The 13,800-nt window shown below is 39.4% G+C and overlaps 1 gene segment (V, D, J or C); it reads left to right on the top strand.

The window, feature by feature from the left end:
- The first annotated feature begins 1,850 nt into the window (after nt 1-1,850).
- Nucleotides 1,851-12,808, top strand: LOC103674702. The segment is given in 4 exon segments: nt 1,851-1,967; nt 6,262-6,591; nt 9,954-9,989; nt 12,200-12,808. Coding segments are annotated over 3 exon segments (324 nt in total).
- The last annotated feature ends 992 nt before the right edge of the window (nt 12,809-13,800 follow it).

The raw sequence follows: 13,800 nt of genomic DNA, 5'->3' as shown, positions 1-13,800 counted from the left end.
GTGCAGTGTAGAAATACAATAACCTCTAAAGCAATAACTATAGGAATTTTTAATATTTCCCAAACTTCGGGAATTTTCTACAAACTGCTGATCTATAAAATGTATATACTTCTGCATCAAGTTGTGGGATTGTTGTCTCATTTGTTATTATACAGAGTTAAACTTCTCTTCCAATTCTCATGATAGGCGTAGAGCTCCTCACATTCTCACTCAGAGTGAAAAAGGGCTCGAAGATAGTGTGTTCGAAGCCAAACCTAAAGGACAACGCGAGAGTGTTGTTCCCAAGGGGAAGATAAGAATGAATTATTATAACACGGGTGTTTTGGTGAGGTCTTCTGAGATCTGATAGTTCTTTATACCAGGAACATAAGAAAATAACACTGAGACAGATCATATTGAGGTCTTGCATTGGTTCTAAAACAAAACTTCCTCCCCCATCCTTGCCTCAGAAGAACAGAGCTGCCACTGCCTCCCCAGGCCTGATACATGCCTGTCTTGGAAAAAATTCTGACTAGTCATTGGCAATGCCAACCCCATGGAAATACTTGTGTCTTCGGCTTGCGTTTGTAGGTTGACTCAAGTACTCTGATTTTCTCCTTTGCTTTACAAATGTAGATAGCAAAATGAGAATCTCTCAGGATCAAGTCTCCTCTAACCAAAGACATGAGAGAACAGTGCCCAGAAGGTTGCAAGCTGTCTGGGGTTTCCCTGGAGAAGGGCTATTATGCATGGTAGCAACAAAAAGAAAGGGAGACCCTGAAATGAATCCTATATAGCTCAACCAATATTACCTATAAGACCAGCCCAGTTCTGGTTTGGGCACAGGTAAGAAAGACAACAGAGTCTTTTACCTGATAATCAATAATGTCGTCAAGTCTGAGGAAGCCCCCTGCTATTGTGCCTTCCGGGATCTCACAATGTCACAAAGTCAGAAGGCACGGGTAAGAAAACCTTCTCCATTACTAACCCTCAAGTCCTTTCTCACTTGAGCAACCACAGCAGACCCTTTCCTGCTCTTCATCACAGGTTCATAAGCTGTGGGGACAGGAAGGGCCCTTTGGACATACGTAGCTTAACGCCCACGCAGCAAATGCGATGTGGGGGCCCAGGGATGGCAAATGCCTTGTCCAAAGCTAGTTAACCACAGACATAGAGATACACGTGCATTTCTGAAGATCACAGAATAGCTTCCAAGAGGCTTTTTCTTTCAGCATATCAGAGGACTGGGTTTTGTTTTCAAATTTTGGTTTAAATAGGAATCTATTGTTTCACAGAAGATAGACTTCTACAAATTTATTCCTTCGTTCCAGGAATAATATGTCCTTACACAAATTATATTTCTCATTTTGCATTATGTGGTAAAAAATCATTTTGCCAAGTCATAAAAGTAGCTGATTAAAAAAGAGAGACCATCGTTCACATTTCTTAAGTATATGTCTGTTGGTATATTTGCATTTTGGGTTACTGAGGAGTTTCCTCCTTTAGAAATACGATCCCAAATTGCTAACGGAGCAGGTCTGGTGTTCGTGAGAACAGAAAGGCTTTTCCTTTGATGCATCTCTGAGCAGTTTCACACAATTGAACACCTGGAAATCAAAACCTCTTAATTGACGGAATACTTTTCCTGGTAGTTTAGATAAGTCATTGGTTGACCAGTTACTCCCTCTCTCTCTCTTTTTCTTTTGCTCTTATTGTTTCTGTTTTCTATTGTGTCTGTGATTACTGCCTCCTTGGAAAACAGATATTGTTGTCAGTTAATCTGAGGAAAACTTTTAAGATATCAGATGCAATGAAGCGTATATTCAAGGACTTCCAAGGGAACGCAGAAGATCAAATTGCCAGTACAAGTTTCTCCCTGTTGGTCCTGCTCAGAAGGCTGACGTTTTTGTAGAAGCTCTAACCAGTGTGGTTACTCAGCTGGATCAAGGTATTTGCACAAGGAACTAAGCTCATAGTAACTCCCCCAGGTAAGTAACTCTGTTCTGTTTTGACCCTGTGAATGGAAAACTGATAGACGCTTTTTAGGAAAAACAATGTAGGATCCCCTCAGCATATGGACAGCAATTTTGCAGCTACTGGTTACTATATATGGAAACAAAACTACTTTGCAAATGGTTATTTACTTCCCTGTGTGTAAGCAGATTAAAATTCTACTTTTAGTATATACACACAAAAACAGACCCGGGCTTGAAATTAAAATTATTTTTAGGACTGTGCCTACAAACCATTGGTGTGAATTTTTGGTTCAAAATGCTTTTCCTTTTTTTTTTTTTTTTAAAGATTTTATTTACTTACTTGACACACAGAGAGAGAGAGTGAGCACACAAGCAGGAGGAGTAGCAGACAGAGGGAGAAAGAGAAGCAGACTCTCTGATGATCAGGGAACCTGATGCAGGGCTCCATCCCAAGACCCTGGGACCCAAAATGGTTTTCTTCTAATTGGTCTCTTAAGTGAGAAAATATTTGATTAAGTACCTCTCGTATTAATAGTGTTCCTTTCTTAATGAATAGTTCTCCTTTCTCTAATAACCTGCGAAATGTATGTGACTACTTTTTTCTCATCTTTAACAGCAATGCAAAAAAAAAAAAAAAGAACTCTTACAATAAATGACAATAGAACATAAATAACCCTGATGAGCAGCTCAGAATTGTAAGTCAATACCCTAGAACGTGTTATGGTAATTTCAAGCTCAGAGAGGCAGTCTTTCAGGAATGAATATGTTCCGAGATCATCATTAATATTTCAGACTTTGTACCAACGCATGTTGTATCTGATTAGTGGGGATTGGATTCTGGAAAGAACTTACTTTACAATCGAACAAGATACCCCCCCCCCAATACATAGAAAGAAAAAAAATACCTGTAAAAAATATTGAACATTCATTTATTAAATATTTTTTGTTCCTCTTTAAAAACAAAAGAAATAACTGTAAATTATCTCTAGTAAAACAAGTGATACCACACAAGAAAACCCTTTAAAGGAAGAGGTACCTAAGGGTCAAGAAAATGGTGAGGAAAAGTAAAATCATACTCCCCAACTCGTGTGAGTGAGATGGAAAGACAGACACAAGCTGTCCAGGCAGGGATCGGTCAGATTATCCATTCTTGGCTACGTTCATATCTAATGTGATTTTGCTGGAGCTTTATCTTTGTTTAATGTTAACGAGGTCCATTTTAATAAATCTATATAAATACTGAAAAACATATGGGCACAATTTTAAAAGAGGCATAGAGAGATTTCTGTAAAAGCCTTTCAGGTGGGATTAGTATGGCTGGAGCAGAATCAAAGTGTTTGGTCTTGGCACAAAGCTCCGGCTTACAGGTAAATTCTTTACATTCTTCAGTATAAGGGAGGGAGGGGAGGCTGGTGATGCAGGGGCCGCTGGTTAGGTGCTGGCGCTGGCTCAGAATTCTAGGATTGATCCCAGTTTGGTCCCAAGTAGCAGCAGGATCCTTGGAGAGGTAGGGGACTCTGTCCCAGTCCTTGGGGGTAGTCGCCACTTGATCTAGCGTGGAAGACATTAGCAAGGAGCTAACTCGCTAAGGCAACGTGGGGTTTCTAGGATCTTAGGGCCATTTGGGATTTCTGTGTTGAAAATTCTATAAAAAGACTTATATATCGTATTTAATTTCAAAAATAACCAATGGAAAAGAATGAACAAAAAATTGCTAAACTTGCATTTGTCAGAGGATGATTAATATCAAGTATCAAAATACTAAACTGTGTAAATATATTCAAGAATGTTATAAGCTAAGTTTTTTCCCCGAAATTCGATCTACTATATTTGTTCATTCTTCACTAGCCTTAGAGATGAAATTTTGCCTGGACGAGGGAAAATATCTCATAGGGATGTTTCTAGCATACTAGGTCTGCTCAAATAAAAGTTTTCAAGAATTTTCACAAAGGTGGTAAAACATCGAAAAAATGAAAGAAATGATATATCTTGCTTTTCTTAGTGGTTGTGACGATAGGCACATAGGAATTCCTAAACAGAAAAGCAGGTTTCTGGTCCTCTTTTTTCCAACTGACTGCATAATCAATGTATATTCTATCCATCAAATTAAATAATGCTCAGTTAGCTATTCATCACTGAGAAAATCGTGGAAGTTCAAGATTCATTTTATCCAAAAGAATAAAACATCAAGAATCTAGCTGAGGAAAAGAGACAGGAGATTAAAAAAGTGTGTATTGTCCAGAAACTTTTCAAGTTCATCATTTGATTTTCAATTTCTTTACTGTAATGAATCAGAAGTATTCCTATAAAAAACACAAAGTTTCTAAGATGAAAATTAGATTCCTTAATATATTGACTAGAGGTTAAAATTATATAACTACCATGTACAACTGAAAAATTAATCTTTTTTTTTTTAAGATTTTATTTATTTACTCGACAGAGATAGAGACAGCCAGCGAGAGAGGGAACACAAGCAGGGGGAGTGGGAGAGGAAGAAGCAGGCTCATAGCGGAGGAGCCTGACGTGGGGCTCGATCCCAGATCGCCGGGATCACGCCCTGTGCCACCCAGTCGCCCCTGAAAAATTAATCTTTAACATGTTTTTTGAATTAAAAACAAAGTGTATGGTTGGAGAAATATACAGTGCCTTATTATTATAATCAATGAAATACTATTTGCCCTGCAAGTAAGATGTATAAACTTAAAATAAGGACGTTATGATCTAATTCTACTTATACCATGAATAAGAACTCATTTTTTGCTTACTGAATTAGTATAAAAATCATTGCTACACAGGTAGAAATTCTCATGAATTTCCCTCCCCCCCAAAAACAGAGCCGCCCCCCAAAAAAGAACTTTTTCCTTCTCCAATGAGAAATCCAATTCCTCTTTTCTTAAGAAATTGAATTATTAAACTAACTCCAATTAGCCCAAAGAGAATATCCGAAAAGTACTTGAATTTCATTTGGAAATCAATTTTCGAAGGGTTCTAACATTTGTAATTTCGATCATTAAATTAATACTAAATGTATAATCAAGTAACATGCCAACATTCAAGTGACACACCCTTTAAAACTATGATGTTTTGTTATATAGTTTGACATTATGTCCAGAAACTCTGGAACTATAACTTTTACACTACCTGTTATATATATATTTTATTCAGCAGGTGAAATTACAGAATATTGTGGCATTCTAAAACTGTTTAGCAGCTTTCTAGGGCAGATTCAACTTTGAGGGGAGACCCTGAGAGTCCAAATTCTTCATAGTGTGTCTTCTTAGGGTGTCTTCTTAGTTATACTTAAAGTACAAATGAAATTCTGATATGAAAGGTGCTTTCAGTGAACATTTTCCAAAACAAAACAGAATTCTGGTAAGTGTCTTACTTGATTAGATACCTATAAAAGCATTTCTGAAAATAGTAAGTTTTTTACTAGCAGTTTTGGAAATACTGCCCCTTTGCTTCTAAATTCAAGGCATTGTAAATAATTGGGAGGTGCAATTTTAAACGTTATCCTACTTAAAATCCTGGAGGGGTTCCGATGTGAAATTGAGATGTTTTATAAAATCAGGAAGCAAGTAGGAGACCTCCATTACTTCAGAAGTGAACACGGGATCCATATTTGAAGAGTTAAAGGTCAACTTGATAGATTGTCAAGTACGTGTGTTAGTAGAACCCATTCAGAAAGTGAGTGTGTATTGTTTCAAAAAATCTCATGTTTTATATGGTTTCACTCATTTATGGAACATAAGAAATAGCAGAGAGATTGGTAGGAGAAGGAAGGGAAGAATGAAGGGGGGGTAAAAAGAAGGGGGAATGAACCATGAGAGACTATGGACTCTGGGAAGCAAACTGAGGTCTTCAGAGGGAAGGGGGGTGGGGGATTGGGATAGGTCGGTGATGGGTAGTAAGGAGGGCACGTATTGCATGGAGCACTGGGTGTTACACTCAAACAATGAATCATGGAACACTACATCAAAAACTAAGGATGTCCTGTATGGTGACTAACATAACATAATAAAAAATTTAAAAAGAAAAGAAATGAAAAAAAAAAAATCTCATGTTTTAATCCAGACTCTGCAGCTTACTAGCTGTGACTGGGCAAGTTACATGACTTCTTGAATCTGTTTTTCCATTGAAAATAAGAATAATCAATACCTCATAACCCACTGTGGATGAAAGACCATGATTAGCACTAATTTTATGGTAAATTTCTTTCATTTCACTCTGTGCGAGGTGGTTCCAAACACAGAATGTTTGTATTTCTCTAATAAAGTTTTTAACTGCTATTCCATTTGCCCCACAGATAGAAACCTTGATGCAGACACATCCCCCAAGCCCACAATTTTTTTGCCTTCAATTGCCGAAATAAAGTTCCATAAGGTTGGAACATATCTTTGTCTTCTTGAGAATTTTTTCCCTGAAGTTATCAAGATAGATTGGCAAGAAAAGGATGGCAAAAGAATTCTGACATCGTGGCAGGGAGACACCATGAAGACTAACGACACATACATGAAATTCAGCTGGCTGACCGTGACTAAAAAGTCAATAGCTAAAGAACACAAATGTATCGTCACACACGCGAGTAATAAAGGAGGGGTTAACGAAGAGATTCTTTTTCGTTCAATGAAAAAAGGTATGTGCATATAGATCTAGAAATATAACCTCCCAGTATGGTTTTTTCCCCAAAGGAAGCACCCCACCTTTTCTGTTAAATATTAATGAAAAGAAACAAACAGAAACATTTCATTGATGTTGTTATCTTTAATGGTAGCATAAATGTCCTGCTATTTCCCCAGCGAATTGAAATAGTGTGGGCTTTGGAACATTAAAAAAGAAAAAGGAAAAGAAAAAGTCACTTACCCTTTCTCGCTTCAGTTTACCATCCAAAATATGAAGGGTTCAATGATGGTTTTTAGGGTTATTGTAGGGATTAAGTGAAACAATACACATGAAAGCACCTAGCAACTTTGCACACCATAAATGCTCAGAAAGAGAGTTCGCTTTTGATGATCGAATTTGACCAGGAAATTAAAACAATTACACACCTTTCAGGAATGTTCTACTCAGAGGTCAAAGTCCCTCTCACTTCAATCTGGTCTACTCCAAGTATAATCCATCAACAATGAGTTGGTGACAAAATGCTGTTCATTTGATAGAACCAGGTACCAACTCAACAAAAAACAGAGTAATTTGGGTGCCGAGGTTTTTGTATGGTCTTGGGTTTCTTAGATTTGAATTTTATATACCACCATAAAGTGAAATTTGGTAAGTAAAGATTGGATGAGACTAACGTGTACATACATTCTTCATTCTACACAATGAATGTATTTCTTACCCTTGGTGAAGGCTGCTCAGCCAACATCATTGAGGTCCTAGTGTTGCCGGGCCTGGAAGGGCTGCAGGACTAACTACTGTCCCAAGGAAGAGCCCTTCAGTAGAGAGAATATACTTTTCCTAAACACTCCAGGTCACTTGTGATTCAGGCATGGTGACCCAAATGAACCTCATTGGGGCAGACCCTGGTCGTATTCAGACAGTGTGGGCAGACGGCTGAATGTGCCCTGGCCCCGCTGTGAGCCAGTAACTCACTAGCTCAGAAGTCAAGTCCTGAGCATGAACCTCACAGACCAAGGCCCCAGAGGGCGCATGAGAAGGAACCAGTTTGCACTTTTCCCTGTGGCTCAAAAGCCCTCGGGAAGCAGGAAGGAACAAGCACCTGACAACACGTACGAAGACCTTTGCCATGTACCACTCTGAACCGCTGAAGTAAATCTCGATCTTCTGGGATCCTTAGTGTTTCCAACAATCACATTAGGATGGAACACTTACCTTTCCTTTCTCCTGGCATGTGATGACGAGCAAGCATTTATTCATGTTTACTGTATTTATATGTATAGCCTTTCCTAAAACGACTGAATTGAGCCTACAAACAGCCCTACAGTTTTTTATTTCTACAGCTAAGAAACAGAGAGGCGGCAAATGAGCTAAGCATAAGTTTAATGTAACCACTGGGCTGAAGTCCTTTCGGTATTGATTTTTATAGTGATCAAAGTAAAGGTATAGTACGTTCCATGGTGACGATTACAGAAAAGGGAGAAGTTTTGATTCATGACGTGTTTAATCTGGGAATTAATTTCTGAAAGGAATGTCTCCCAAGGTCTTCTCATAGCAACAAAGCTAATGAGGCCATTTCTGTTAAGGCCTTTCTACAGCAGATTTCTAATGCTGTTTCTTATTAAGTGTTTTGTTTGTTCTTTTTGGTTTTGATGAAAGCTAAAAATATATAGAACATGGAAGCCCAAATCCACGAAGCGATTTTGAAGGCATAAAACTATTTGGTTCAATTTGTCAACCAAGCTTGATTGAGAAAGAGAACCTAGAGTACACCCACAGATTTTAATTTGAATAATTGTTACCTTAATGCTTTTCAATCAATCAATGCGTGGTGGTAAGAGATTTTTATTTCTCTTTTCTTTCACTTCTCTTTCTCTTTTATTTCTCTCAGTAAAGCCACTGTATGGAAAAGAAAAGGACTTTTAAGACACTTTAGAGTCAGTTCTTGAGGATAATTTAACATCTAAACATGGTTATATAAACATTTTATTTTGGGGATTTACCCCAAAGCCTCTACCTCAAACCCATTTTTTTAAAAGTGCACCAATAGAAGATTGTGTGGCGTGCATAAAATTGCACACCAGAACCACGTTTGCGTGGACAAGGACACATGAAGCAGAGAAGGATAAAACAAAACAATCTTGCCAACTCTCTCTTCCTGCAGCCAATGATCAATGATCCTTTAAAGGAATTTTGTCTTTGTATGTATTTTGGGCATTTTTTTGTACACTGTAGAGAGCTACAACTCTCAGGTCAGGTTGTATATGTTTGGGAAACTACAATCATTACTCGCTCTGTCTTCTGTCCCTGGAAAGAAGCTCACTGAAATGCTGAGCTTCTGCAATAAAAAAGTCATTTGCTAAGAGTAATGAAGATATCTGGAAGAGATGATGTCTGAGAGGCCACAATGGTGGAGTATGTTCGACTTCTATGGATTCTTTTACAAGGTGCTTTCCACCTGTTCTCACTCATCTAAACCCCCATGACTGACCTTTGAGTGCTGGCTCTCCCAGTCACTGGTATGACTCTTGGCAAGTTAATTACTCACTAAACCTTATTTCCTTGTGTCTAACCTAGAGTCCTCCAAATTCATCTCACATTGGTACTGGGGGATCCGATGAGATGCATGATGAATTTTCACATAGTGCCTCACACAGTAATAATCACTCAGTAGGAATTGGCTTTCTTTAGTATTGTTGTCATGTCTGCAAATAGCATCCCCACTCCAGGAAATCATGTGCAGGAGTTGGGGATACTGGGGCGTGCCTTGTATGGAAAGGTAGGGCTGCTCTCTAGCTTAGATGGAAATTGACCTAAACCAAATTCCTTCCAACATGTAAGATTCTGCTGAGGATTCTAGTGTTGGATGAATTCATTTTGGTAGCAACCTGTCATGTCAGCAGTGGGTGCTGAGGACTATATACAGCAGCCACTGTTTCTGGTTATTTTTCCTATCAGCAAGTATTTATAGAATGCTTACTGTGTGGTAGGCACTGCTAGGAACTATGAGCACGGAAGGAAACGAGAAAGTCTTAGACATTACCCTCCAGTTGTGAGAAAAGAAGAAAAAAATGCATCGTTCATGACCTTCAACGTCTTCATGTGCAGAAATACAATATATGAATTGACCTACTGAATTACATAGAATCAGACCAAACATTTCTGAAATTGTGGGGCTCATGTTTGTAATGGCTCTCCTCTCTGTTTACTAAGTGTCATCTAGCTAGCTAGCTTCTATCATCTATCTATCTATCTATCTATCTATCTATCTATCTATCTATCTATCTTTCTATCTATCTATCATCTATCTATCTACAACACAGACACCTGTCAAATAATGGATACGAACATTTGAATAATACTTGTTCTTATTTCTTTTAGAGCTCGCTGCTATTGATCCTGAAAAAATTGAAGATGGTAAGTGTTTGTCTGTTTGCCTTTATGTTATGCTACAGCATTTTTCCTCCTGATCAACTTAACTTTTGAACTTGCCTGGCTTTAGGGAGAAACCTCAGAATGGCTGGAGCTTGCAAAATAGACTGAGTGGTATGTGAAGTCATGTTCACAGAGTCAATGCTGTTTGGGTGGGAGAGCACTATAAACTAGGGGTGCAATGATCTGATATGAATTCTTTCAATATTGGACTTCATTTCTGTGGCCTCTGTTTCTACTGACTAAGGAAACATGATATCAAGTTGCTTCTAGTGTTTTTTTAAGTCTTTGTTCTTGTTGGTAGTTAATAACATGAACAGACACTGAGAGGTTCTTGTATGGAAGGCGTTGTGCTGCTGTGAGTGAATTTTGTTTATTTCTCTTAATACTCACTGTGAAAGATCTTATTCGCATCTTATACACGAGGGCAAGGAACTGAAATTCATTCCATCTCTTGCGTCAACCACACAGCGAGATCCGGAGCTTCAACCCAGACCATCTGAATCAGCAATTCATACACTTACTCAGTTTTCTATTCTTCCTCGATGATGTCATCATAGAGCAAGAAATCCCAAAGCTAAGGCCCTGTGACAGGTGCTCACATGGGGACAGGTTTGAATGCAGGGCTTCAAGTGCCACAGACTGGACATTAACAGCAGTCTTTTAATTACCAGTTGCATGAATATGGGTACAGTAGTTAACATTTGAATAACATGGATAACACCTCACTCAGTTACTGAAGATATGATGTCACATACCTGGAATGTCTAACAAAGGCTATCTCATTGAGCTGAAACATTGTAAATACTAGTTTCTGGCCTTTTCTCCCCACATATGTACAAAGAATGTGATGAGGAGCACTGGCTTTAGCCCTGCTGATCTGCCCTCCATGTCCAATCTCAAGGGGCCTCTGGACCTTCGCTAACATATTGCCTGGCCAAGGGCAAGGAGTTATGAGCACAGCACCACTCAAGGTCCTTTCCACACCAAGGACTAATGATTCTCCAGTTCTGACTCTTTGGAGATAAATGCATAAAAGAAATTTCCGTATGAACAGACTCAGCCTGATTGTTCATTGAGCAGCCAATTTGTCCCACTATTGTTAGCATTAATTATTTCTTGACATCATATATTTCCTACAAAACTTCAAAGGATAATAAATGCAATTACCCTATAACGTCATAGCTACAGTGAGGGTATTTAGGAAAGACAGGGGAGTGAGTTCGACTTCCTAAAGTTGCAGAGAATTTGGATTCACCCCTTTCCTCCACTTTATTATTTTTTCAAGTTTTTATTTAAATTACAGTTGGCTAACATATAGTGTAATATTAGTTCCAGGTATACAATATGGTGATTTAACACTTCTACACATCACCCAGTGCTCATCACAACTAATGCCCTCTTTACTAAAATCTCCCACCCACCCTGTTATGAACACAACCAAATTTCCATTGATAGTACCCTTGATAGGAATCTCGTTAATGCACAATGTGTAATGGCTAAGATGCTTCTAAATCAGCAATTCATCTTTATATTTACGCTTAACTGTTCATTTTCAGGTGTATTTGTTGAATGTGGAGGTTCAGAATTACAGAGTAGGTGAATGTGTTCTTGAACATTGTGTTGCAGGGATAAAATCTGGTTTGTGGTACTTGGTAATTGTATGACATCAGGCAAGTTAACTTCTCTATCCACAATTTATTTGTGAAATGGAAATGAAAATAATCTTATAGGTTATTGAAAAATTAAGTAAGATTAAAGCTTTGGACACAAACCTCTCAAATTAAAGGTCCGCCATTTAGTTAGTGGCTAAAGCATATTAGCTATTACTATTACTTCCAGACGTGGTAGGGGTGAAGAAATGGTAAAAGCTACTTACCGCCAGTGATTTTTTCAGGTTGACTCATTCATCTAAGACCTAACCTTACTTTTGAACATGTTGGAATGTTCTAAGTGAAATTCCCAGAGGCTGTTGTTTGACTTGAGGTACAAGCTGGATTCTGAGCTGTCTTGGTGGTGGTGGTGGTGCTGGTGAGCGTGAGGTGATGGTGGATAGATATTTACTGCTGGCTTGTTTTGTGGTGGGGGTGTCCCTTCAACCTAGATATTCAGAAATGTGTAATGTGACCCCTCTGCCATTAATAAGACCTAGTCTTTCAAAAGAACAGGTGAAACTAATAAATGATCTCTTTCAGACATCCTGCAGCTGCAGCTCGGGACCACGTCTGCCTACTACACCTACCTCCTCCTCTTCTTCAAGACCCTGGTCTACTCCGCCATCATCGCCTTCTATCTGTTTGGGGGACCAGCACTCTGTGGCAATGAGAAGAGTTCCTAACACAGGGTGGCACCAAGGGTCCACTTGTCTCCATTGGCTATTGTCGATAAAAGTTTCTGCTGAGGATCTAGCTGGGCTTGCTTTCTCAGTTTGGGTTATTTCAGTTCATACGTGTCTTCTTCTCTTGTGTCATTTCCGCAGAATGGGTTTACAAACTGCTGGGCAAACAGAAACTTACACTCTGCAGCAAGAACGAATTCTGCCATGACTTGGGGTGGGGGGGACAGACGGCCATGCACAGGGGTCTCAGTACTGCTCTCTCCTTAGTGTCCACTAGCTCCTCAGCCACCCAGACCCTATGCCTCTGCGCACAGCCAGCATGCAGCTTCTAGTCATGTCCCCCGGGGCTCTTTCACCAGATGACTGCCCGGAAGCCTTTTATTCTACACATCCGGAAGCTGCCATCTTTGCTACCTGAATTTTGTACTGTTTTACAAAATAGGCACAATAAAAACAATTAAATGTCTACTTTGGCCTCTGTGGACTTTCACTTGGTGCAATCTGAGAGTGCAAGGTAAGGGACAGCATGACACCTGAGCCTTCCAATTCAGCAGCGATTGTAATAATGGTCAATTCCGCATTTCTACTTCTTTCCCTGAGATCGTCCTTATGATGCCTTCCCAAGGGGAGCCACAGCCAGTGAAGGTGCCCAGGCTATTTCTCCTTCAGAGGTCAGCAGATTCAGATCATTTGGTTGAAGACGCTCTGGTGGCGACAGTGTAACATGTCGCATGACTGGTGGGTGTGCTCAGACCTATCCCAGTGTTTCCCGGGCACCATGTTTCCTGACCTCACAAGAACCCCATGTGAGCTGCACTGCACCGGGAAAGTAATGTGGTGGAGGGGTTAAGTGCTTGGACTCTGAACCCCAAATGCCTGGATTGAAATCTTGGGTCTATAGCTACTTGAACTCTCTGTGCCATAATTTTCTCATCTGTAAAATGGAGTTACAGTGTGTCCTGTCTTCTGGAGTCGTGTGGATGAGAGGAGTTAATTTTGGGGGTACATGCGAGTCCTCGGCAGCATTAGCATCTGCTGTCGGCAGCTCTACTTTAGAAATAATAGCTAACACACCCACGCACATGCACACACACATACACACACACACACAAAGGTATGCACTAAGATTTATGTGCAGTACCATAGTACCATTCACAAAGGTCCCAAATGAACTCAAAAGTCCAGTAAGAAACTCAACAGATAAACTAAATGATGTCGTATGATGAGTAGTATGCATCTACAAAAAACGTAGATTGTCAAAGAAATGGAAAATTAATGAGAAAGTGTTGTTGAAGAACTATGCACGGCAGGACCTTCTAAAATTCTTAGAGTACACCTTCACGTGGTTCCAAAATCAAAACACTCTAGAAACGGACCTGGGGTATCTTCCTTCAACCAGTGTCTCTACCTCCCCACCACTTACAGGTCACGATTCTGTTTCTTGTGCATCCTTCCAGT

Source organism: Ursus maritimus, unplaced genomic scaffold (assembly GCF_017311325.1).
Source record: "Ursus maritimus isolate PB19 unplaced genomic scaffold, ASM1731132v1 scaffold_3, whole genome shotgun sequence".
Classification (NCBI taxonomy): Eukaryota; Metazoa; Chordata; class Mammalia; order Carnivora; family Ursidae; genus Ursus; species Ursus maritimus.
Note: the sequence above shows the minus strand (reverse complement) of the source record. Positions and strands in the feature narration are given on the sequence as shown.